This window comes from Toxotes jaculatrix, chromosome 1, assembly GCF_017976425.1.
Source record: "Toxotes jaculatrix isolate fToxJac2 chromosome 1, fToxJac2.pri, whole genome shotgun sequence".
Taxonomy (NCBI): Eukaryota; Metazoa; Chordata; class Actinopteri; family Toxotidae; genus Toxotes; species Toxotes jaculatrix.
The window spans coordinates 5,672,202-5,699,467 of NC_054394.1; the positions used below are offsets into that span (position 1 = coordinate 5,672,202).

A 27,266-nucleotide genomic window follows, 5' to 3' on the forward strand; every position below is an offset into this window, starting at 1 on the left:
CATTATGTATATGGAAAACGTGTGTGTGTCTATGTGAACTGTAAAAGTGCATGCCGCCCTGTGTGCACGTGTGCATTTGTGTGTATGTGTGTGCACTCTCACTGAACCCAGGATACGGTTCCCTGCCTGTTCTTTGGAGCGGCGCTGTAAATCAAGCTAGCTCCAGTTCCCTCAGCCAAAGGCCTACATAAGAGAGAGGCCATTTATTCAGTGCTGTTGCAACTTGTTACTCCACTGCACTTTAGCCTGGTTTCCTCCTTTACTTGCTGTACTGGCCCCTGAATGCTCCTTTAAAATGAATGTCATTAAGCACAATGTCTAGACAGCTGAGATGAAACATGGGCATCAGTCTGATACAAAGAAAGACAGGAAGCTCTGGACTGAGAATATATGAGAGGGATGATATACACATAGAGCCACAATCACTCCGAGTTGGCTTTGATGTCTCCCTCGATCCCTTCAGCCTTGTCTTTCTTTAGTTTTCTCTTTCTCTCTTATTCTCAAGTGTTCGCTAAAGTAAAAACTCCACTGCTGACTTGGAAACATCATCCTGCATTTACTTCATGACAAAAACAGTCAACCACTTGGTTGAACCTTAGGGATTAGACTGAAATAAGATGTTTCTGACAGGCCTGTAGCCAGGATTTTAAAAAAAAATTGAGGTCAAAACTGCAAATTCCTAAACAGAACCCCACCCACCTAAGAAATGTTTGACAACAACCATATTCTGTAAAATTCTCTAGGTATGTAGCAAGAGCAAGAGTCTACAGTCATGCTAGCAAATCTGTGAGGTTGTACTTAGCCACAGCAGTGCTAAATGCTAACATCAGCATGCTACCAAGCTCACTGAGGTGTTAACCATGTTCACAACTTAGTTTTACATGTTGGCATGCTAACATTTGCTATTTAGCACTAAACACAAACTGCATCTGAGGCTGATGATTCTCAGAGACACACACTTCACATTTAACTGTTTTGTTTTTCTATCAACTGCAGCTTAATCATAGTCTAATAATAGTATAAAAATTGTAAAATGTATTCATTTAGTCTAATATCCAACATGTGTATTATTACAGAAGGTTAACTGTTTGTGTCCTTTAACCCAGACATATTACTGATGACATGACACTGGTGACCTCAGTGGCAGCCACAGCAGTTTTCTGTTGAATCCAGAGCTGAGAACAAAAGGTTTAATTTCCTTCGACCAAGTGTGCTTTAAATAATGCTTAAAAATAAGCCCCTTTGACTGTAGTGACAAAAAATAAGTATATCTGGGTCCCTCTACTGGTTAAGACTGGTTAAGACTTCCCAGCCTGAGAAAGTTCAGATTAAACTAAAAAGTCTGCTTGCCATCCACCAGGAGCCAGTTCTCAGCAAGTGGTAGAACAAACATGGACATCACAAACATGAAGACAAGAAATCAAACAGTGCATGAATCCTCTTGACATTCAGATGGACATACAGCTGGAGAAAACACTGCAATGCAATAAGTAAAGACTGACTCAGTGTGAGACAGCATACAGGGAGAGCTTTCTTGTGTTTTCTCAAAAAGGAAAATGGAAAGAAAAATGAGAAATTAGAGAGTGGGTAGAGAAGAGAGGAGCATGGAGAACACAGGCAGTGCAGAGTAGTGCCTGGCCACACCAAATGGACCACAGGCAACCTCTAGACTGCTCAACCACAGTGTGTGTCTGTGTGTGTATGTGGCTGTGTGTGCGCCTGTAATAAAGTTCCTGAAAATTTGGCTACATAAACATACATACCACCTAAGTCCTGATCCACCCACACACACACACACACAGCGCAGCACTTACTATGCAGGGCAGGGCTGCGTGTTGCAGAGATGGGAGCCCAGTGTTGGTCTGGTGAGGGGATTACACATGGTGGAGTTGACCTGAACTTTCTGGTCCTGCAGACAGATAGCCTTGGTGGAGATACGACCTGAAGGAAAAATGGACAGTAAAAAGTGATTGAGAGCAAGAGAGCTGGTGTAGTTCCTGCAGGCAATTTGACTGCTTCAGTTACATTTTACAACTGTCACAGATCAACATCTCTGTGTTGAGTCAGTATGTCTGCATGCCTGCTCACTGTTGCTGCCTCTGGAGACAAACTAGAGTGGAGCTACAACAACCACAGTCAGCGTACACACACTCACACACATACACACATCCATCCACTGACAAGTGAGCAGAGGGTTGCTGAGAGTCTTCTGGGACCAACAGAGTCTGAACTTCTCAGGTGACAAAGGTGCTTTTCATTAGCCTTAACACACTTCCTGGACCACACTGTAGCAGAAGGGAATTGTATACAAAAGCACACACACACATACACACACACACACACACACACACACAAAAACACATACCTGTCTCCTCTTGTTATTGACCATTTGCTAAGCCCCACCCTCCTAAGTTACAGTTGCTGTGCCTGTCAAACGTTATATTCTCACAACGAACATATGCAGTTTACAATTACTGCTACGGCTGTATTTTAAATTCTTGGTAGATTTTGAAACAGTGGGTTTTCTGACAGAGATAAAAGAAATCACTGTTAGTTTTACCTGCTGAGGTGAGATGTCACTGGCAGATTTTATCAGCTGCTGACAACTAGCTAAATAAGCTAATATTAACTTCCACAACTTTGCTGAAAATGACTTCTAACTTGTTTGAAAGCAAGAGTCTTGTAAAGACCATCTCTCTAGGAAGACATTCACAGTGTTGAACTTGGTTGTACACAAGTAAAGCTAATGTTCTACTGTAAACCTGCTGAAGAGCAGATGTATTTGGCAAATGTAACTCCATCTTGAGTAACGCTGACTGGGGTTGCTTGAGTGTAAAGTTCCCATATCCAATAAAGAGCTGCTAACATTACTACTGTAGGTGGGAAGTTAGTTAGCCGGACTTGCCAAAGACTGAAGAGGAGATAAACATGCTGTTTCTTTTTCTTACACTTTTGATCTTGTGTTTTTGGCTCAGAACTCTTTTAAAGCAGAGGTGTGCTCTTACTACAGCCCCATGCACTTCATTTCAACATGTGGAGAAATCTAAAGCTTTACAGGCCTGTTGTGCATAGTTACAATGACTAAGCTCTGATTGGACAATCAATGTTCAAGGGAAAGGTTCAATTAATGTGCACAACTCATGTACACACACACACACACACACAGATCTTCTAGCTTCATCCCTCAAACAAATGTTACTGGCCTATATTCAAACACACACAGTCTCACCTCCAGCACAGGGAGCAGAGCAGTCAGAGCGAACAACACCCCAGATGTAGTCAGGCTTCCTCTCAGTGCGAGGCAGAGTGTACTCCCACACCACACCCGGGTTCTTTCCCTGCAGGAGGATCTGTCAGGCAAGAACACAGTCAGTCAGAAAGGTGTCACATGTGTGTATAGTTTGTCTTTTAACCTGTATTCATCCAGGGAGAGCATCACATCAGGTCTTCAATTGTTCACATTAAACTGAGAGTCATTCACTGCAATCACTTTTTCCTGGCTGGAGTCAAACCAGCAATGTTCCTCCCCCAAATCTCCAGGCTACCAATATATATAAGTAAGGAATCACATGTTCACACATCAATCATTATACACAATAAGCCTTAAAGAAATACCAATGGTCAACAATTACAGCTAAGACAGGTTTTTGCTAGAAAGCAATTCACTAGTGGTTGTCAGAGTAAAACAACCAATTTTCACATTTGAGAGACTAGAAACAGCAGTTCATGCCATTACTTGTTACATGTTATGAACATAATTTCCTCAAAATCTTGCACGAAAAAAATTGACTGATTGCGTTGTGGCATTGTTTGCCATTGCCAACCAATCAGGTGGCTCTATTACCTCCTATGATGGCAGAGCGCGCCATCATTGGGAGCAGCACGAGCTAGTGGACTGGCCTGATTCCGGCGAGAAGAAACAACATGCAACATGGCACAGCCCAGACACTGAGACAACCCACTGCGTGAGTACTTAAGTAAATTTTAAAGTTAGTACTTAGTTCTTTTACTTAAGTAAGATTCTTGATGTAGTACTTCCACTTTCACTTGAGTAAATGTGCAGAATATTTGTACTTTTACTTAAGTACTAAGCTTCAGTACTTCCTCCACCACTGAAGAGCAATGACTACGTGGCGGCCTAATTCAGCATTCAGTTCCCACTGAGCCGTTAGATCCACTACCCGCTAACCAGGAGGCTCTAGAAACATTAAGGAGCTCTTTGTTCCTCACTCTAGTCCAAACTGGCTGACCACACTATTATAAGGTCATTTTATTTGGACAGCACAGTGAACGTATGAGGGACAATTTCCATTTTCTTTTCGAGAGTTAGCTCCTTTTCACCACATCCTTTATTCTGGCTGCTGATTCTGAATTACCTTTTCTGTTCAGGAGATTTATTTGGACATTCAACTCGAGCAGAGACAAACGGATGAATGACAGCAGACATACCCATTACAGGAGAAGCATCAGGGTATCATTAAAACAACCTTGTGAGGATTCACTGCCATGGTGAAGAATGTTGTTTGAGGCACATTTACATAGTCAGCTCACAGTGTGTCATTTTAAACCATTTCAAAACACTGCGCTGGATTGTCTTCAGTATAGTTGTGTCTCCTTTAGAGCCCACTTCAGTTTAGTTCAGGTTGGGTGGTTATAAATCCTCCATCCATTTGGCAAATTGTGTTAAGTCCAACTGTCAACATCCACTCCAATGCCTGACAAACACACCAGTCTATCAATATCTGCAATAATGAGCTTTGACAAGTGTATTTTCTTTGGGGTATATCCTAAGGTACAAAGGAATCTACCATCAACCATCCAACTTAGAAAGCCAAGCACCTTCTGGGTTCGATCCACATTCAACAGTCCTGGGGCGCTTTCACAAACTGGACCAGTCACCTTGTTCTGCTTGTTAACTGTTCCGTGAGTACGGTCGGCCCAGTGCCAGGCAGGAGACAAAAGGAGAGATGTTTATCTGGAGAAGAGCAAGGAGCTGACTAATGTCAGACACACATCTGCATATGTAGGTACAGCGTACGCAGACTTGTGAACAACTGGAAGTGAAAACCAGTGAGACACCGTGTAGACAAATGAAGATACTGTCACAGAGGCAGGCACAGTCACATGCATACCATCCTCCACTAAAACACAGGACCCATATTGTACAGCATCATGCAATCTTCCTCAGTATCAAAGTAAATCAGTGATAGTGGCCTGTGCATCCATCAGTACACTGCAAACAAGGCCTGCTAATAGCTAATTCAGCTTAATGTACACAAAAATATAAACAGTAGCAGGTTTTTAGGGCCCACAGTGCCACAGTTTAAAAGGATTGGGATCCACAACTCTGCAAAAGCTTGTGTTTACCTGAATGAGGCTCACATGCTAAAACCTGCTGTGCAAATTATTCTGCACTGATAAAAGAATTTTATGTAAATCTGACAGTGAGGAGTCCAACCGACTGCAGAAACAGGTTCACGTATGATTTTGTTCACACCATCTAGCACTGATATTAAAATATACGTATTTCTTATTTGCAGCTGATTTTTAAATATTTCAAATCATGAAATGTTTATATCTATGTTTGGGAGCTTGCAGTTGTTGCCATATTGCAACATTTGCTGCCGTGTTACCACCACCAGTTGTCAGTCAGTGGAACATCATGTTGCCTGTGTCAAAAAACTGTGACGCACTTATAAAAAGGTGCTCTGTAGTATTACTAAAAGTTAAAAACTCTACAGTTTACCTTTAGTTTTTATCTAAAATGCCTCAAGATCAAATGCATACATTCGTACAGTCAATTAAAGAGCTGCCTTTCTGCCTTTCTTCTCTCAGCCGCATTACATGTTCTTGGCTTTAAAGCCACACGTTACACCATGATTTAATGTTTGCAAACTCAGTGTTTCACACAATGCCCCCTCTAAACTTTAGGATATAATAAAGCTGTGGGCCCAACCTGAAAGATCCAGCGACACTTTAACACCCACACTTCCTTTGCTGATGTTACCAACCCCAACCAAACCCAAACCCACTGCCATGAAACAACTGCCACCACTAACCACACTGGAACTTTATGCTTATCCAAGCAAACCAGCTCTTACCAACATTCTCGCTCCTTTGCCAAACAACCCCCAGTGATGTAAACCAGCAGCTATAAAAGCAACATTCAGTATTTTTTTTATAATCCCTTCAATAGAGGACCAACACATCCTTAAAGCATTGACGCTTTCTTAAATAACTGATCTCTCTTTCTTAAGCTATCCACAATGTTGAATACACCCAGCCAACCACAGCGTTAACACTGTCTGCCAGGATAGACAATAACTTTCAAACAATAATTTTAGACATGTCCAACCTTGTCTTCTCTCCACTTCTTCAGTCTGGGACAACTGCAGCCAAGGCTCATCCCCTGGCTGACAACTGAACACCAAAACCAGTCAGAACAAAGGAAAATATCATACCTTCCCATACAGCAAACCAAAATCCCACAACCTCCTGCAATCAGTCACAATATCAACAGTGACTTCATTGTGGTCCCCATTTCGCATACAGAGCTTGAACTGGCCCTGTAACTCCTTGGTTGTCAAAACAAACTAACAGCAGCACCAACATACTATAAGCTCTACAGCCAGCAAATGAATGAGCCTTATCTGAACTGACCGAACAAACCACTATCAGCAGGAACTGTCAGAAGAGAATGAAAGTAGTAGAAATTCCACTTCTGGTTGTTTCATAAATGTCCATGCAAACACAAAATCTGGATTCTGTTTCCGCAAGTTAAAAATCTATCATTAAACCATTTTGCATTGCTAGATCATGGCCAGAGAATCCATTTTACTTGGTTAGAGCTTGAGTTGTGAAATGACAGGGTGCCTGCTGGTCCTGAAGTGTTTTTCTCCATTCTGTGATCACATTTCAAGTATTTCCTCAATGTTAGTCACATAGAAAACTCTCCTGGGTAATGTTACAGTCCTACTCAGCCAAAGGTTCATTTAGAGAGACTTACATCTAAGAAGTGACCATTTACAGCAAATGGTTATAATGTTAGATTTGATAGAAAAGGCTCTGGTGGTTTAGGGAGCTCTCTGTGAATTCAGAGTAACAGTGAGGAAGTGTCATGTTATAATGTCCCCTGCTGTATGGCTAAACAGCAGTGATAAAGCCAATCATTGTAATGTATACTGGCGTTATGCTGTAACATTTCAACATGATGTCAGAGACATCATATTTTGTTTTGTCCATTTGGCATGGTAGACACATCTAAATCCTACACTACCCATGAGCCTCAGGTGCGTATTTGCGGTCAATTTGTAACAGATGTAGAGGTAGAGGTTATGGGTGTTTTGTAATATTAATGGCAATGTTTGGGAAGGTTAGTGTTGGGTGTTCACAAGCAAAACTTACACAAGATCAAAGTGGCCTTGACCTTTGACCTCAGACCTCCAACAAGCAGTGATAATATGTGCAAAGTTTGACAGAGAGACCTCAAAGCGTTCTTGAGATATCGCGTGTAGAAGAATCCGGCCTTGGCTATCGCCGGCGCAGAGGCATAAAAACTCTGCTTTACTGCTCAGTCTTCTACCATACTCTTAAAAAATGCCAATGCAGCTGCAAAACTACCTTAGGAGACAAATGTGATTCTTGAGTGATCAGGCTTGTCAGGGAAAAGATTTTATGCAAATTTATGCATCAAAGGTTTATTTTTCCACATGTTCTAACATGGTAGTGAATAACATCTAAACTGCGCTCACTTGAATTATTCTCTTTTCTTTGGATCTAAGTTGGAGAAATGTTCATTAATGACAAACGTCTGCATCTCCTGAATGGCATTTATTTTGAATTATGGTTACAAATATTGACTCTTGTTCTTTAGACTTACATTTATTGAAAGAAATATTTCCTAAAGGGAAGTTCAGAATGACGTGTCTTTCAAGTTTGAGTTGTGCGACTGATGTGTGTCTCTCTTCCTACAGTGCAACATCAGACCACAGAATGTGCTGGTTTTCACAACCCAACCACCACACCACACTACTCATCAAGTCAGATGAGATGATGATGAATTACAACATAGCAGACAAAGCTATCAATCTCACTTGTGGACCCACAGTGCTTTGCCCTGGACTGGCAAGACCTCGTTTGGCCATGCCACAAGAATGTCAGTTCAGGGGGAATAATGCTACTTGGTATCGACTGAGACCTCCAGAGACAGCCATATGTTATATCTGTCTCCACCTCCTGCTCTTGTTAACTGCTCCTTTTCCCCTTCCCTCCTCCTCCTTAGCAGCAGAGCAGCTGTGCCTATGTGAACACCTTGTCACAGTTTACGCTCACACTCCTCAACATTTGTTTTTCTTTGAGTGTTTCAAGCTGAGTAAGGGTCTGGGAGTGATTGGTGCGTATACCCTCCCCCACTGCGCTCTCTCCGTTTTTCTGCGTCGGAGCCAGTTAAGTAGAATGTGTGAAACAGATGAGGATCGGCAGTGAAGAAAAATCCCACTCGTTTTCCTTCATTTGGCTCCTTTCATTTGCAGCTGAAGTCCCAGTGCCCTGGCCTTAACTTCTCACATCCAGAGAGTTCAATTGCAGAATTCTTAATCTTTTAATCTCACTCTCCCTCCCCTCTATCTCTCTCTATCCTTCTCTTTCCATCAACCTCTTTCTCCTTTTTGTAATCACAGGACATACTTATAGAGATTATGGTCATGTCATCTGCAGATCAGCAGCATGTGTTCTCTGCTGGACAGATGTATGACTGAGACACAGAGACAAGCAGAAGGGGCACAGTGAGACTTAGAAAGACCCCTTCTTTAAAGGATAATTTATCACTATTACAACTTGAAATTGATGTGTGTGGTTCAGGCCATTGTTTCTATTCTTTTCTATTATTATAAAAACACTATGAGATCGGTGACACCTGAAATACCATTAACAATCCCCACTTTGCACAGCAAAACCACCATCTGAGCAATCATTCAACAATGTTGTCATTACCAAAGGAACAAAGGCCAAATGTACAAGAGTAAGAGCCTAGTCATTAGCCATGCTAGGAGCTCTGTGAGGCTGAACTTAGGCACAGAGATGCTTTGAGCTAAATGCTCACAATGACAATGCTAACATGCAGGTATAATATTCACCATCTTAAAAAGATATTTAAAAATAAACAAAAGTACTGGGACTCAGTCAGGGACCCATGAACATCTGTACAAAATTTTGTGCCAGACCATCTAGTAGATGCTGTGATATTTCTTTACATGAGTGAAAAATGCTAGTGGTACAACAGGAAAGGTCTGGGGATGACCAGAGTTATTGAGATTCATCCCCTGGGCGCCGTGAATGTCTCTTCACAATTTCATGGCAATCCATGAAATACTGTTTCATGAAATATTGTTTGATGGATTGCTTGTTGAGATATTTCATTCTGGACCAAAATGGTGAACCCACTGACTGAGTGTCTGACAGAGCAACATTCCCATCCCTAAAGCCATGCCTCAAGCATGGCTAAAAATAAAAGTTGTAAATAAATAAATAAAACCGATGTTTTCCCTAAATAATACCATGCTCAGTGAAAGCAAGACTGTACCACTGCAGAATGCAGACAATTTTGCAAAGTTGCTGAGAAATAATAATAATGTAAACTATCCTGAAATCTGCTCAGGGAAAGGCAATATTAGATTATTGTTACCAGCCTGTATCTCTCCAAGCATTCATCTTGCACAAGGAAACAAGGATGGGCTGTTCAAATGCCAACTACACAGCAACTCTGCTAAACTGCCCACAAACAGAAGCCTCTTTTCTAAAATAGCTACAAAAACACCCAGACATTTCCTGATGGCCAAACAAGTGACCAGCCAAGCACTTTGGAAATATCACACTGGTATTCCTCCTGGATTTACTGGCCAATCATTCCTGCTCTAACCACAGTATTTCAGTAACCCAAGGGACTGAGGGCAGACTGGCTTTTACATGACTATCAGTTCACCCATGATGGAGGGGGAAAAAAAACAAACGTCTGCTCTTCACCTGGTTTCCACTTCTGTTTCCACAGCTAGGGTTCAGAGTTCAAGAGAAAATAAATGCTTTCGCTGACAAAGTTATGTGGGAAGAACATCCCCGCACATCCCACCACCTTTCATTTAGACCTACAGTCACACAGAGAATGAGTCGGCCACTTGTCGAATATTAGTTTTGCTGTGGGGAGGATACACCCGTCCAGCATCACATTCTGCTGCTGTCTTCAGGACGGGTAAAGACTCGCTCTCCCCTCGGAGCTTTGGTTTCTGACACACCACTGATTACAAACACGGGGCAAAAAAAGTACCATCAGCTCATAAATCACCCCATATACTATGCAGAACATCTCACTCCAGGCGACCATCTGATTTTGTACTTTCCATCCCTGCCTCTAAAGAGCAGTTGACTTAAAGATTTTCCTTGCTCTATTAGCTTCAAATCACATGGCTGGGACAAAGCACTTTTGAGGTCAGCAGCCAGGGGGGCCACATCCATGGCTTTGAATATGCGAACATGGACAAACATGTGACTGTGTTTACGCTGGAGCTGGCAGTACCAAGAAACTGTAGCGCTTATAAACAAGGGGCAAGCTTCTGCCACGTGAGACTGATCTGAATAGTGAAAGTGGCACAAAGGCTGATTTAGACTAATTGTGCCACATCTCCCTCTCAATGATGTGTGATTATTCCCCCTGTCGTTCTGGTGATCCTTAAAGGGCTCAAGCAAACTACAGAAAACATTGTCTCACTTACTCTTACTCATCCTGTCCTCACTGGTATCTGGTTTGGTTTTATTAGTTCTGGTCTGGAGATATCTGCCACCTTTACTACACACTATTACATTTTGAATTTCAAAAGCAACAGTGTCTCAGCTACTGTGGATAATCCACCAATCTTGTTTTATTTTCAGTGGAATTTTCACTGAAGAACTAGTCTCCATGAAAAACTTCTTTGTATGGACTTTTGAGCTTTATGAATTTGATTCATGAACGTATGAATATTGGAGTTAAAAGGAAACAGACTATAGGAAAGCAGCCGACCAAACTGGAGTTTCCAGTGAGTTCTGAGATCAGTCTGAGTCTGAGCTGACACATAAAGACTTTACAGATAAGTGCACAATGTAATTTAACATAATATTTAACATAAGATATTTGGGGCAAATAATGGTTGCAGGCCTCAAAACACTCAGATGGTTATACTTGTACAAACAAAGTGAGATGAAAAATGTCTTCACATTTCATCTGAATTTAAGTGCTCAGACAAAATGTGTGTGTTAAATCCAGTGATAAATCCTTGCTATATTGTGAACACAAATTGACGATATGTGTGTTGATAGCAAGCTACAACTAACGTCTGTAGAGTATATGGGTCAAATAAACACTGACTTAATAAAACACTACAGATATCAAATCTGTCAGAATAGAGCGAGATGAAAATTTGCTTCATATTCTGTCAGGATGCACCTTCACTATGCATTTTAAAATTTGAAAGTGAGATGTCTTTTCTAAAACAGTGTCCAAGTTAATTCTGTATAATGCACAGATCTCTTTGTGTTGTCAGTAGACCTACTTTCTCTGAAAAACTAGTCCTAAATCACTGATAGAGTACTCTGGGTGGACCAAAAATTTAAACTGTTGTCTTTGATTCTTAAAAGTCCATGTCATCCTATTTGTCTTCTTCTTCCTCTACTCTTTACCCTTATATTTTCTTTCTTCCGCTTTGTTACTCACAAAGAGGACAGCCATGCACAGGGCCGTCTGTTTGAATCCCCAAACGCTCTAGTTTCTTTCTAATGCCTTCCACACCACCCACCCATCCACACATCATGCCTGACGTAACCAATCACCCAACACAATTAATCCCCCACAGAAGCACTGCAGACAGCTACAACCACCCCTGTTCTCCCTTCCACCCAAACTTCTTTTTTCCTCTAAGCCTTGTCATGTTCAGACGTTAAAAAAAAAAAAGAGACCCTGTCACTGTCAATTGCCACAAACGGACGTCACCCGGCAGCAGCGGCTTACTTCAAACACCAGCGTCTCATTAGTAGGTCCAGCAGCATACAGGCTCTCTGGCTTGTTGAAAGAGCGCTGGTAGTCAAACACAGTTCCTCCAAAGTGGAACTTTCCCGGCCAGTCCACAGTCCAGTCCCCGGTCAGGTAGTACTTCTTTTTCAGGGAGCGGACAGCTAAGTAGCTGGTGGAGACCTCCATTTCCTGAACGCGAATGCTTCGTGCCCCTACTGGCACTGTCACCATAGAGTAATACTCTGGGGAAAAAGAAGGAAGTAAAGTCAGGGCTTTATCGTGTAGACATTTTGTTGCTGTTCTCCTCATAATGTCTTCAATTCTTATGGCATGTTTACCTCAATTTTATTTCTGGTATAAGTGTTTTATCACACATGCATGAACTGAATCTGTCTATTATAAAGCATCTGTGTACGGTTTTACTTCTTGATCTTATTTGTCCACAACTCTCTTTATCATAAAGAAAAAAATCAGTGTGTGCTATACTTAACATGTACAGACACACTAAAAAGAAAAGATTACCATTAGCCCTGTGTTGAAGGGTGTATTGGCCCTTGAAGAACTTGCAAGTGGAGTTGTTTCCCTTACAGACTCCACAAGCATCCAGAGAGGCCTTGGAACCCAGAATCTGGTCACAGCCCACTGCCTGCACACACAGGAAAAAGACAAGTTTGCACTAAAATAGAGTAAACCGTAAAGTAAAGGAGACACTTTTACCACCTTCCAGCAAAAGTATGACTGCAGCACTCACAATGCTGAGCTAAACTCACACTGGGGCACACAAAATTACTCTGCACCTTTTCCTTATGCACCCAACAAGCAATTAGATGACATATTGGCAAGAATGAATCTTCAAAGGACAGCGAGTATGGCCAGCAAAATGACAGATTTTGACAACTAGACAGATTTTAAACAAATCCCCAGTTTAACCCAATTATATGCATCTCTTATTTCGAAGTGAAACTGTAAGTTTACCTACCCAGAATGTCAAGTGTAATCATATTTTACACTGCTGTGAAATAAATACAGCAGGTCAAAGCTGAAAAAGGAAATGGTTCTTGCACTTTAACATTTGCCTTTGAGTTCCCTTCCAAAAAAGATTTAAATGAAAATAATTTAAATCTTAATTAATAGGAATTAATAACAAAAGTAAATGTCAGTGTTATGTTATGTGTTATGTCTTTCTGGCCTTATTGCACCAATTGCACCTCTGAAATGTTAACGTATTTTTGTGGAGTCTATTATGTTCATTTTTGCCCATAAATCTACACTCCACCCGTAACGACAAAGTGAAATCGTGTTTTTACAATTTTTTTGCAAATTCATTAAAAATCAAAACTTGTAATCTCTTATTTACAAAAGACCCTTTCAGTACTTTGTAGGAGGTGCTCTGCTCAAAAAGTATGGTTGAATGGTGGGGCCTTAAATGGTGGGGCCTTATAAACACTATGTCCAATCAGTTCATTTTGCCACAGGTGGACTCCAATCGAGTTCTGGACACATCTCAACGATAATTAAAGCAAAGAGGATGCTCCTGACCACAAAATTGTGCAACAGAAGGGTCTGAATAGTTTTGTAAATAAGAGATTTGAGTTTTTGAGTTTTAATAAATTTGCAAAAAAGTCTAAAAACATGTTTTCATCTTGTCATTGCAGATTGATGAGTGTTGGTCTGAATACTTTCTGAAGCTGCTGTATGTCAATGAGGAAAAAAGCCCAGGAGCAAATTTTCTTTGCACAATGCCAAATCTTTCAGTGCTCACACACAACAGCCTCTGTACCTCACACGCTCCATCAATGCAGACATCTCCCTTGTGATCAGAGCAGGAGGTGCCATCTTTGACCTTGCTGGACATGGCGAAGAAGAAGTCAAAGTCCTCTGCAATGCAGTACAGCTTACAGATGTCTTCATCTGCACAGAGAACATACAGATGTTTACAGGACCAATGGGAAAGAATTAACAGAACTTTAAATTTACATAATAAAACCTATATACAACCTGGTACATAGTTTCACTGGCTACTGTACTTTAACCTGTTATATATACAGTATGTACAGTTCCTGCTAAGACTGAGTCGGAAAAGCCAGGAACTGACAATGAGTACACCCAGGGGTATTCATGTGGGGCAACAGGTTTATTTTGTAGTTCAGATCAGTTATCACAGACAAGTCTCTGCAGCCATCTTTGATTAAAATAAATGATGGTGAAGGTGACTTGGCCCAAGGTCCCAGAAGGCAGTTCAGAATCTGTTCCTCTCTACATCACCTCCCATTCATCAACAGCTTAAACAGGCCTGGGACGGCAGCCAAACACACTGCTCTCCTTCATTTCACTCCCCCCCCCCCGCCCCCCCTCTCTCTCTCTCTCTCTCTCTCTCTCTCTCCCTCGCTCTATGTAACAAAGCTGGCCCGCAGGCTTCCTTTTTAAATCTATCCCCACTGTGTCATGGGGTGCAGGTGGCTACATGTCTCTCATGCACATTACACAGAATGATAGTTTCCTCCAGCTTTTTGGCCCTAATCACTGCAGCAGTAAATGGAGGTTGGCATTACAAAAACACTTTATAAAAGAGATTTGGACGAGCAGAGTACAGCAGGGTGCAGAATATAAAAGATCTACAGAATTAAGACAAGAAAAAGCTTGCCCCGAGCAATCAGAAATTCTCTGTTTATTTAGTGTTCTCTGAACAATGAGGTTTCTCTTCTTGAGCATTGTGTGCCAAGAATACTGTCTTCATCGTCCTCGAGAAGAAATTCAATTCAATTCACAAAATGATTTGTAAATATATTGTAAATATATATCTGTAATTAGATCCATCCACGTCATCTTCAGAGTCAATCATACACTAAATATAAATGTACCACATGACTGAACAGGCAGTTCTTTTTGGGTCTAATCAACTAACAAACTCACCGTCCACTTTGGTGTAGGGCTTCCATTTGTAGTACCAGCCCCTGAAGGGCTTGCTGTTGTACTCAGCACACTGTTGGGCCCTGAAGTCCACGGCATTGAGAGGGCACGGGCGAGTGTTACACAGCTGGTTGAGGCGACTGGAGCCCGAGCAAAATCTACCATTGTTCTGTGGCCTGAGTGGAAGACAAGACAAGACGGGGAAGAAAAGGAGAAATAAAGAAAAATGGTTTACAGATCTGAGATTTGTTTCATTACCACTGTGATCAGTGCTTCAATAAGCCAGTTAACATCATCACACTCCTGATGTCCTGATGTTTACTCCACAGAAGAGAACAATTCTGCTGATAAGGGAACAATACCCAAAAATTCAATGCAGGACTGAGCAGAAATACTCTGTATTATTTTTCTCTAACTGTTAGTACAGATTTAACAAAAAAAAAAACACTTGAGACACAGTTTTAATATCCAGATTTGCACAACAGACTGAATCTTAAATAGCAAGAAATAATTTGACAGGAAACATGACGATTTGGTTACCAAGAAGAATTAGGTATTAATACCACTCATGTCTGTCCATTAAACATGAAACTAGTGCCAGCAGCTGGCTACAGCTTAGCATCAGGACTGGAAAGTGGAAGCTGGCTTGGCTCTGACCAAAGCAGGGTGTCTTTGCTGGTTACCTGGCAACCTCACAAGACTCCAGGACATCACTGTCATAACCTTAGACTGATGTTTTTAAACTTCAGTTCTTGTACAGATTTAACAAACAAGACATTACATCATAATGTCACACAGACATGAGAGTGATTTCTTCTCTTTCATCGTCCTCTCAGCAAGACATTGAATAAGCATATATTGCAAACATCAGGCTATTCCTTCACCAGGCACTTTTCCCATTCATATTCCTTATTAATGGACAATGGGCCACACTGAATCATGTTGGAGGACAATGGTATCATTATCATTAAACTGAATGAAAGGTTTAAATCAATCAAAGATGCTGCTTTCATATATGAATATGACACCATCTCATCTGTTGGTGTCATCTGTTATCCCTGATCAAAGTGTAAATTATGGTTAAAGTTTTGGAGCAACAGGATTAAAGCTCATGTAGGTGCTGTCAAAGGAAAGCCCAGATGTCATGTCAGCTGTTGCTATACCCCATGCTACATCAACACTTCTTCAATCGCAGATATAAATGAAGGTACAGAACATAAGCAGATAATGGAGCTTTAATATGCCATCAAAATGATGAAAGCCATCACCACTTGTTAGAGAGAAGACAAGCAGAGTCTTGACATTTAGAGAACATTAGGATGCCATGTCAGACTTCCCAGGCTTTCTAAACTCATGCCAGGCATTCCAACACAACCACCAGCAGAGAAAATTGAGTTTTGCCATTTGCGAACGTGGCTGGAACAGACACACAAGGCACACACACACACACACACAGACTGTGGAATCATGCTGATCAAAAATGTCTGGTTCACTAGGTTTTACTGTGTAATGAAACGCTTTGGAAAAAGGAACTGAAGTTGTGTCTGATAAACACAGTAAACACAAGGAGGATGAAGCAGCCAGAGACATAGATCTTTTGAGTTTCCTGTAACAGTTCGGAATATGTCCGTGTGAAACGAATGTTAGCAACACTCAGATGCAAAAATGCATTTTTCTGCAATCCCAGCTGTTCATCCCCTCCATTCAGACCTGGACTCAATCTCAGAGTCACTTAGCTGCCAAGAATGATGGAGCTTCATTGAAGGTGTGTGCATTTGTGTGTAAATCTGCTCTGTGCTGATCTTGTTTCCCTTGGTGAGGGGGGGATTTGGCCCAGGTTTTCATAGTCCTGATCCTATTAAGACTTAGCGGCAGACCAACGCAGCCCATATGGTAATGTGCTCATGGCAGGCCATTGGGGGGACTACACCGTATACTCCGTCAGTCAAGGTCTTCTGATCAGAGGAGCATAGAAGATGGACAGTTTACTTGAGAGGGGAGTAGAATCCAATTCATGGATTATGGACATCTGGCCGTGAGTTTCACAATACTCCTGGTTTCTTTTCCTCATCTCTTCTGCATCCTTCTGTCTCCTCTCCCTAGATCATCCAGTCTCATTGCAACTGTAAATCTACTTCCAACACCAAGACAGAAACCAGATATGACAAGTTTTCGGTTTGTGTTTCAGCCATTCCTCTTCTGTCTCAACACTCAGCCCCAGCAGCCCTCAGGACCTTTAAGGATGCTTAAATGTCCCGGGAGCCCCGTAAATCTACCTGGCGACAGAAGCTGAGACTGAACTCCTGTAGGTCAGAGGTCATCATGTCTAGTCTTGTCTTGTTCTTGAATCACCTGCTCCCTCGCTGTCCCCTCATGACTTCCCACATAGATCCACATTCTGCTGCTGTGCTGCAGGCCTAACCCCTGTAAAACACCTTTACAAGCCTACCGGGAGACTCTGCCAAACCGCCATCTAAGCACCATCACCCCCTCATAACACACCTCTGCTCCGCTTTAAATCGAGTGTGTGACAAAATGTGCTCCCTACAAAATCAGGTCAAGATTGTGAACCTAATCTCCCAGGCTTGTTGGTGAGGATTAGGTTCACTGTGTTTGATCTGGCAGGTGGTCTACGGGGAATGGAGGACGGAGGTGGAGGGAGGGAGGGAGGGAGGGAAGAGGAGAAGATTCATTTTCCATCTTGGAGAGACTCCTCGAAGGGAAGGATTTAATTGGCTGATCCCATAGAAGCCTTTTACAAGACTGAGCAAAAGATACATGCTTGCCTCGTAAAATGGATGAGTTTGTACTGAATCAAATGAACGATCTGTAAGAGCCTAGCTCCTGCTGGGTGAAAATTTTGTAGTAGGGCAGAGGTTAAAATGTACAAGAAGCTGTCATCTCTATAAGCTATACTCAACTCAACAAACAACTCAGGGTTTCATATGGATAAACATACGTCTCATTTAAGCATATGTACGCAAACTGCAAGTCTGAGAAGAATCTGAATGTTTAAAATGTGCCAAGAGTCACTGATCTTTGCTGAGATTTGAGGGTGACACCCCAGACTGTCCAGACAGTCCAGTTTGGGGGTGAAGATGACATTAGACACAAGCTGTCAGATTCAGGCTAATCCTTCGTGTTCTGCTCAGATTAAGAGCAGAGGGGCTCTGCCAAAATAATCACAGAGATTACTTTGGGACAAACGCACTCTGAATGACATGAGTCAGGGACAAAAACGTGACTCAGGGGTACGTGGTGCTGGTTGGCACAAGTGTGTTTGGGTGGCTGAATTCTTTTGTTGGAGACGTGTTGTGGTGGTGGAGTTGAAGATGGTGATGGAGGTGTCATATTAAGATATACCCAGGCCTAGTTTTACTGTTGCCACCTTAGATTTCTTAGGGATCTGACAACCAGTTGGCCCATAGCATGTATTCTGATAATGATATCATGAGTTGGCATTATTGGATTTAATATTTCACCCTCCCCATCTTCACATCCCCTCTCTGTCCCACTGACCCCATAACTCACCGTTTAGCAGCATCAACCCATTTTTCAGCGGCAGCTGCTACAAAGCGCTCTTTAGTGGCACAGGGATGATAAATGAAGTTGACAGCTAACCTGGTTTAAAGGGCTCTGTGGCCCTTTTTGGTCTGCCAGTCATGGTGTATAATGTGTATCATATGAGGGCCGGTTTGCCTCTGAAAACGTCTTTGATCCCTCACAGGGATTAGGAGACAAGTCGGCTGTGACGGACAGAACAGCCACATCAGTATCTGCCCTGCTGTTAAGTAAGCAGTGATGAAGCCAGTGGAGTAAAGCAGACGGTGTAGTAGAAGTCTGTGAATATCTGAAGAAACTCCTTAGTGGAGTGGATATAATTTAAAAACAGGTGGCAGCTGGAATTCAATTACTGAAAGAAGTTGAATTATTGGTTTACTGTAAGCACTGAATTAAATTAAAATATCAGTTTAAATGTAAGCCTTGAGTAAAGTTGGAGGTGTGATTAGTTGGGGTGAAAGGGCTGAGACAAGTTGAAGGTTTAGCTGGAGGTTGAGCACTGAAAGGAGCAGAAATCAACAACGTGTAACCGATAAACTGACCTGGAAGTGGCAGCTGAAGTGTAAACTCTGAGCGCAGTTTAAGTATGTTGTGGGAATTTCGGAAGCGAGAAGAACTTGAGAACCTTAGTTTGTTTTTATTTCAAAGGTGAAGACCTGAGGCTGGAAAGGGTCTGAGGTATTAGTGTAATTATAGCAACACAGTGTACCTTTTGCTGAGCAGCAGCAAAAGCCACAAGTGGTAAATTACACAACGCTGCCGCGTTAAATTCTGTTGGGCTCAAAGTCCAAGTGGTTAAGGGCACTGGAAGCAGTGTACCACTAGAAGCTAGCTTCCTCTTATACCTAACTAAAGACCCGTGGTTGGTGATGTGTGACGTAGCGTCCTATAGAGTGACACGCTTCTTGTGGGTGATTTTACCCGGTCAACCCAAATTACATATTCCAAGAACAGCGTTTTGGGACACGGGGTGGGAATGAAAGAGGCACCATTCTCCTTATTACAAGACAGTGTACCATCAATGTGTAGGTGTAATCACCAAAAGCAGAAGAGCTCAGGTAAAGAATCAGAAGTGAACGCAGTGAAACCATTTGTTGATGTATAAGCACTGAAAGTAGTTGAAATATTAGTTCATAAACACGAATTACTTTGATCCAACCGATCTATTAAATTACATTATATTGTTCGAGTGCACTGGTTATGTTATATGGTCCTGTGGTGATTCAGCATATGCTCTTATGTATCTGACTGACAACCATGGAGGTTGTGTGAACGACTACGTGAGACGAAGGATGATGGTATGAAGTCATTTCGATATTCAAGTCACATACGCAGACTCTACTTGGCTGACAAACAGTATACAGGGTCAGCAGTAATTAAGAAAGCAACCTTGTCCCTCGTATCCTTGTCATGACAGGATCACCTCACCTGCACTTAAACACACAGAGACACAAGTCTGTGTTCATACATGTACGATTGGATGTGACATGCCACTATGATCTAACCTGCTATGACTAATTCCTAAATCATGGCAATCATTAACAGTAGAAACCAATCAGCAGATTCTCTGTGATGAAGTTAGAGATCTGTCCACCAATCAAGGTGGTGCAGCGGCCTTGGATGTTAGCCATTAGCCATAATCCTACAGGAAACTTACTGTGAAATGAGAGTCTAGTTATTCTGTACACATGAATTTAAGCTCTGTGTGACAAAGCTGTTTCCTTTAATTGTCGTAGATCCACATGGTAGTCCATCAGGATACTACTAAAGTCAATTCTTCCTCTTCTCTCTTACTAAATATCAAGGGAGCTTCAATTTCACTTGATGGCTGGTGAGAAACACAACAAGGAAAAACGTCAGAGTTCCTGTCTAGGAATTTGTGTTCACTTTGTTTCTTGTTGATTACTCCCACAAGTGAAAATAAAAACACTGTTAATTGGTTCCACTGACTCCAGCACAGGTGTCCTTGTGTTACAGTATGGAGGAAATAGCTGGTATAAACATTCTTCAAGGCCATGATTTTAAACCCTTTATAGCAACAAAACGTGTTCAAACATTCAATATAATTGCAACATAATGTCAGTGTTTATCAAGATCTCCGTTCGAGCAGCTTTGGTCTAAGGATTACACAAACTGGCCTGCAGTTACTGACTAACTCTAACAGTAACTGCAGGTCAAGACAATCAATTATTTGATCAGACCATAGTGACAGAACTACAACAATAAATCTATTCTGTATTGTGTGAAAGTAAAATAAAGTCCTAAAAACATCTAATAAATCTCTTAAGTGTTCTGGGGAATACCAACAAGGGATTCTACATCTGTCACGAAGGACAACATTAAAACAGTGAATCTTTCATGTGCCTGTAATGACATGCACAGAGCCCTTCGCTAACAAAGAGATATGCACTGTGGGATCTGGGTCTGCAGCATTATGTTTGTGTGAGTGAGCAGCAACAGGGGACGTTTGCTGACTGTCTTGGCAGCTTTCTGAGAAAAGAGCTTGCTATTAGGAGGTTTTCCTCGTCTGGAGCAAAGGGAGAGATAGTCTGTCTGTCTGGACTGTCAGCCTGACTGATGAGAGCCGTTATCAGGCGCATGTGTGTGTGTGCATGTACAGTATGTGAGTGCATGTCTTCGCTGACAGCTACCTGGCAGACTGCACTTTCAGGTGTTCAGAAAGGAAGAATTTTGGGACATGAGACCTTCAAGAAATTACTTTCTGGCAACAACTCAGATTTTCATAGAAGCAGCCACATGACAACATGAATCACTTTGTCATCTGTTTGGCTAGTTAGATCTATCTAAAGGCATTAAAGAGGAGGTGATGAATCAGATTAGAAGACTATGCAAATATGTGAAAATGTCTGTACCTTGGGCTGGTGCAAGAGCGCTCCCTGTACATGACCCCTCCTCCACAGGTTCTGGAGCAGTCAGACCACTGGGACCACAGTGACCACTGACCATGGACCGCCCTGGGACCATGCTCCCCATATTTAACACACTGACCCCGCCGACACCACTGCAGAAAAGAGAAAGAGGGAAATGAATGAAGAGAACAGAATAAGACGCACAGAAATAGCTTTCTTATCAGAACCTGAGCGTTGGCCCTGGCATCTTGCTTGCTGCTGGCCTTGCTCCTGGTTTGGACAAATGCCCAGCACCACACCTGGACACCCACTCGCTCCAGCTACAGCCAAAACACATACACACATACAATGTGCACCACACCCGTGCTGATCCAAGCCAAACCCTCCACTCACACACATCATCACCTCTCTCTCTCTTTTAAATATCATCTTTCGATATGTGAAGGGGTGCAGCCGTTCTGTGTCCAGCTGAGAGAACTGACATGTGCAAAAAAGCTTCTGCAGGTACATACAAGTGTACAAGTTATTGATATTAGCATTTGTCTTTTAATCCAGTAAATGTTCAAATTAAAGAATCTAGTTTGAGCTGTCTTCTCTGCCTTTTTAAGTTGCAAGGATTTACTTTTACATGGGAAAGTGAGAATACATTAATTAAAAGGATGGCTGCAGTTTGTTACAACATGTTTCTTATATTTATAGCTCCTATTTCTATCAGTTATTAAAACATTTTACTCACTGAAGTAGTTAATGCAATCTAGAAACACCATGGCATCACTATATCAAAGGCAGATATGGCTTCAGACAGGTTGTAAGTGGACTGCACTAAACCATCCCTCAACACACAGGGAAACTGTGTACATAAATGACTTTACACTAGATCAACATTGAAACAATAAAGTGGCTCTGTAAACTGTGATGGATGTTTACAATGGACCATTTGTGTAATAATTTTAAGGTTTGCCCTCACTGGGTCTGACTGGGGACTTGTTTAAAGTAATATGCACATTTGAGTTAGATGAAAAGACCAATACCACTTTCTTGTCTGTACAATAAATATGAAGCTACCACCAGCAGCCAGTTAGCATAGCTTAACACAAACACTGGAAGCAAAGGTAAAATAGTATTCACTGATTTGTTTGTTAGTGGGGTTATGTGCTAGACTACTTACTGGCTGAAAGCAGTGACTTTCTCCAGCAAGCAACTGCATTAAGCTAAGCTTCACTGGCAGCAGCTTCATGTTTACCAAACAGACGTGAGAGTGATATAAATGTTCTCATCAAACTCTCACCATGAATGTGACTAAGCATATTTTCAAAAATGTCAAACCAGTCCTTTGAAATCATCTGACTGCTGATGTTCCAGTCAGACATATGTTTCAGGCTATCACACCATTCCGACATCTCAGAAGTTAAACTAAGTAAAAGAAACTAAGTTAAACTGTAAGTACAATGTTATTGGTGCCAATAACGGCCCAAGACCAAAGTAGTAATCAGTCATAATTATAATCAACGTATCATTTTTAGATTCTTTACACACAGTTGTCAGTATGTGTTTATTGTCTCTGTGCTCATTCATATACAAAACATCATGTTATGCATCCGAATGAGACACAGTGTGGTTGATATTTGTCCATTTGTCACTGATTATCTTATGATTTCCATTTTATTTTGCTGATATTATGCACTTGAGTTTTGAAAAGTTCTCCGCAAATGAAGATTATTAGCATTATTATTATTAAATGTATGAATGGTGTCTAACTAGTGTGTGAGTGAGTGAATGGCTACTGTGATTCACGGGAACAAGACGACCTTTCCTCACCATGTCAGGGCCACAGCTGGTACCTTCTGCAGCAGGCATGAACTTGGTCTCACACCGGTGTCCTGTGCGATGACACCACAGCGACTTACAGATGTCCTGTCAAACAAGACACACACAAACATACAGGTTGAGACGTCCATGTTTTCTACTACTATGGCACCTTTTGACATCATGTGTCTCTGCTCTTTCCTCTTCCTGACAACGACAGCACCTGCGTCTTGCCAGGACCACCATCACGCTGGCTGATAAGCCCCCACGGCCTCGATAACCAGGAATAAGCTTCTCCACAAGGCCTAGGCGTCAAATCTCATCATTGTATTTCTTTAATGAAACGGGTCATAATTGCATGTGTCATCTGACCCACCAATACAGAGACAGAGTGAGCGAGCGAGCACAGAGGGAGAGACAAGGTCGAGAGACAGGCGGCAGAGTCTGGCAACCCGCCCAACTGCAACTGGCAACAGGAAAGAAACCAGAAAGGACGGTGGGTAAGAGCAGGAGAGTCAGCTCTACTGTGTATGTTGAGTCTTTATCCTCACTTTTCTGACACCGAGCAGGTGGTTGACAGCCACACCGCCATACTGAAAATCACTCTACATGAGCCCATGAGGGACAAAAAAAAAGAAATAAATGGGGAAAAGTGTGAAAGGAAGCCCCAAATCCACTGTTAATCAGTGTGTAGATTAATTTACCACCCACCGAGTAGCACGCACACAGGTCAAAGAAATGCAGATGTAGTATTTGATCTTCTGTTAGGGAAACATAGCAGGGATTTGGAGAAGTCGTGAATAGCCAAGGCGGTGTCATGTGTGCTAATCCATCATATATACGATTTGGCAAAGTCGATTTCCCAGCAATTATAGCCCTGTAAGAGGAAAGCCTGCAGTATTTTAAACAGCATTTACATGTGAATCCACATCACTGAATGCACCTAACATAAAGGCTTATACCAAGACCACAAGGATTGAGGGGGCTACGTGGGGGAAGCTGTGGGGGGGTGTTCCCATTCAAGTGATGGAATGCCTTTTAATGCAGGGTCAGATGTGAGGGGTTTAAGGTTGTTGTGCAAAGATCATGCTAATTAATAAAGTGCCAGTTTAGTACGGCATCATTAGAGCTGTAAAGCATACAACTCCGGCCCCTATATGATCCAAGTGCTCCATCTCATTACCGAAGACTCATCTGCTGCACCTTGGTTCAGGCAAAGGCACATGAATAAGAACTGACTGACAATTGTTGGGGTCCATGTAAAACCAGGGTTATTCAACTGCTATAGATTTGGTTCTTTGTAAGAGGATAATACAGGGTTAGTTTAATGATGTATTGTGGGAATGATCTTCCTCTTTCAGTTACTCTTCTTTCTTTCGCCGCTAAATGCTCCACTTTGTTAATCAGCAAGTTGCTAACTTGGACTGTCAGCAGTTTAGTGCTGGGTAGGTAATAGAGAAAATTATTATAGCAGCTTTCAATGAAGGTAAAATAAAATGACAACAAATGAAAACCATGCTAAAAATGTTGAAATGAATACATATCTCACCTTGACAAAATCAAGGCTGCATAGTTTAGCCTTTGAACCGAACTGCCACTTGCATTGCGTGTCTGCGTCGTACAACTGTCCTGGAAGCTGCTCAGGGTACTTGTACTGACCAATCTGCTTGGGCTCGTCCACCAGACAGGATGCCTGGGCTGTTCTGGTGAACACAGCACACCACCCGCGTCAGTCAGAAATAAAGCAACGAAAGCTGAAAGCTGAAATTAACACTGTACGTGTCTTATGTCTACCCAAGGAACCGGCTGAGGTACTGCCGACTGCAGGTGGACCAGGAGAAGACCCCGTTGTTTCCAGCCAGAGTTGGAGACATAATGTTGCCCTCTGTCTTGCGACAGGGGTTTCCCTCCCCATCATGGATCATCCCAAAACTGGAGAAGGATGGAGAGAAACAGGTGACTTACAGACTACGTTCACACATAGCAGGACACATTAAGACAGAGTGAGCTCTTGAGTAACAGTGACAGCTTTAATGACAGTATAATGTCAAAGTGATGTAAGTTATTTAAAGATAAGGACTTTTAATGAGAAACAACATAATGTAAGGCTTTCGATTAATTTGATTTTTATTGATACTGACAGTTTCCCTTGTTATGATCAAGCTGATGTCATCGTTTGTCCACCTTTTTCATGTTACGCTATGGAATAAAATGAAAATATAGCTTGTTGCATGGAGTCATTACTACACTGTGTCATAAGTTTAACAATTGCTTCTTTGTTAATTTGTAAGTTTTAGCTCTAGAGTCAACATGTTTCTGTTAGGCTGACTAAATTCATTAGGATCCTGCCGATTTTAGATATTCTGACATATTATCATCTGGGTGAATTAAAAAAAAAAAACACTTTATTCCAAGTTTGTGTTGAGAACATACCAGACAAACAAAAGACTTTTACCGCAACATGAAATCTGCAAATATCAAAAATAAACTTCTATTTCAGTGGAAACGTTTAAACACAAACACAGAGTTGTGCCGCCTCGGGCAGTTTCCATTATTCTCCCATAAAAGTGTCACGGAGTGGATGAAGTAGTGCTCTAACGTAATGCTTGTATTTCAGAGTGTATTTGTTTCTTTAAATCAGACCATGTTCATTTCATTTAATATAGATCCATTACATCCACTTACAGCACAGAGCCTGTATAGAGACTGACACACTGCTCTAAAATGTCTCATGACAATGTTTCATCTGTTTTAAGTCACTGGTACAATTTCGGTCAATGCTTTTGTCAACTTTGTGAAATCACTTTACAACTGTGGCACTCAGAAAGTGACATGATGCCCAAATTTGTGTGATTTATTGGTATTGTTTCAATGCAATTTTTGCTACACATACTTGTGTCCAGACTCGTGAGCAATGGTGAAAGCCAAGCCCAGTCCTGTGTCCTCATTGATGGTACAACTCCTGTACTTACTGCACATGCCACTGATGGGGGCAAAACCTGCACAGACAAAGGAAGAAGGAGAGAGTATGTTTATGTGTGTGTATGGTAACATACTGGCTACATAAAAAGCCAAAGATTAACTAAATCAGACCTTAAATCTATAACATGAAATCCTCCTGTCTCTTTCTCTGTGTTGTAACTGAGCACATACCTCTGTTGGCAGGAAACAAATGTCTGTAACAAACGTTTTCATGTGCCTGTGTGAATGGCGGGGGATTTCACAGCAGCTGCAAAGTACTACGTATCATAATCCTGATCCATTTATCCCTTTTAGACCGATCAGAGACTTTGATAGTCGATCAGTTTCGAGGTCAACTGCTGATGGAGGACCTGATAACATTAGGAGAAAGTTAAGTGATCCTAGCTGTGGGATTTAAGGTTCCTGACAAGCTGATAAAATATTCAGTTGTGGTCACTGTTTTTTTTCCTATTATCTGGCAGCGGTTTCTCCCAACGGACCCAAAAATAAGAACATGCACAGTAGGAACATCAATATGTGGTTGATGAATGTGCCTATGACTTAAAGAGCCAGATGTTAAATTTAACAACACTGGCAGGACATAACTGTGTGAATGTTGTTACTCTCAAAGCCAATACCTCTCAACTTGACCATTTGTGTTTTTGTCTTTGTCAAGGGCTTATTTTTTTTTTACAGACGGACAGTACAGAGGTTGCATACAATTAATAAATAATTCTTCTTATGAGTCACTTCCCTTTTTTTTTATCCCCCAGCAGCTAATGAGATAAAGTGCTGCCCTGAGACTTCTATCGTTTAGTAGTGTGAAAGCAACATGACTGTGATTTTAGCCAACATGAGCTGGCTACACTGTTGTGTCAGCGGCATCTTGTTTCTACAAGCTTTTAAGATTTACGAGGCTCATCCTAAAGCACGCTGGTCACTCCAGACATGGTGGACCATGGTTCTTTCTCAAAATCTGTTGCAGATTTTCTCATCTTGCTCATCTAGACCCCAGGTGTTTTTCACATTTGTTGCTTCTCACACAGATTTGACTGACAACCATGGCAGGATACTTTTTAATGAGTGACAGCTGATCAAGGTGATGTTTGCATTTCTGGCTA

At 41.7% G+C, this 27,266-nt stretch overlaps 1 protein-coding gene across 1 annotated transcript in view; it reads right to left on the reverse strand.

Annotated features, from left to right (window-relative positions):
• adamts18 (ADAM metallopeptidase with thrombospondin type 1 motif, 18) overlaps window positions 1-27,266 on the reverse strand; it is a 57,037-nt gene that overhangs the window by 10,093 nt on the left and 19,678 nt on the right. The window contains exons 9-19 of the mRNA XM_041038339.1: window positions 26,078-26,183; window positions 24,979-25,116; window positions 24,734-24,887; window positions 23,197-23,292; window positions 21,382-21,530; window positions 14,951-15,123; window positions 13,818-13,948; window positions 12,560-12,683; window positions 12,035-12,279; window positions 3,230-3,350; window positions 1,815-1,941 (exon numbers count right to left, since the gene is read on the reverse strand). Of these exons, the coding sequence (XP_040894273.1) occupies window positions 1,815-1,941; window positions 3,230-3,350; window positions 12,035-12,279; window positions 12,560-12,683; window positions 13,818-13,948; window positions 14,951-15,123; window positions 21,382-21,530; window positions 23,197-23,292; window positions 24,734-24,887; window positions 24,979-25,116; window positions 26,078-26,183 (1,564 nt within the window). The remainder of the gene's footprint in view (window positions 1-1,814; window positions 1,942-3,229; window positions 3,351-12,034; window positions 12,280-12,559; window positions 12,684-13,817; window positions 13,949-14,950; window positions 15,124-21,381; window positions 21,531-23,196; window positions 23,293-24,733; window positions 24,888-24,978; window positions 25,117-26,077; window positions 26,184-27,266) is intronic.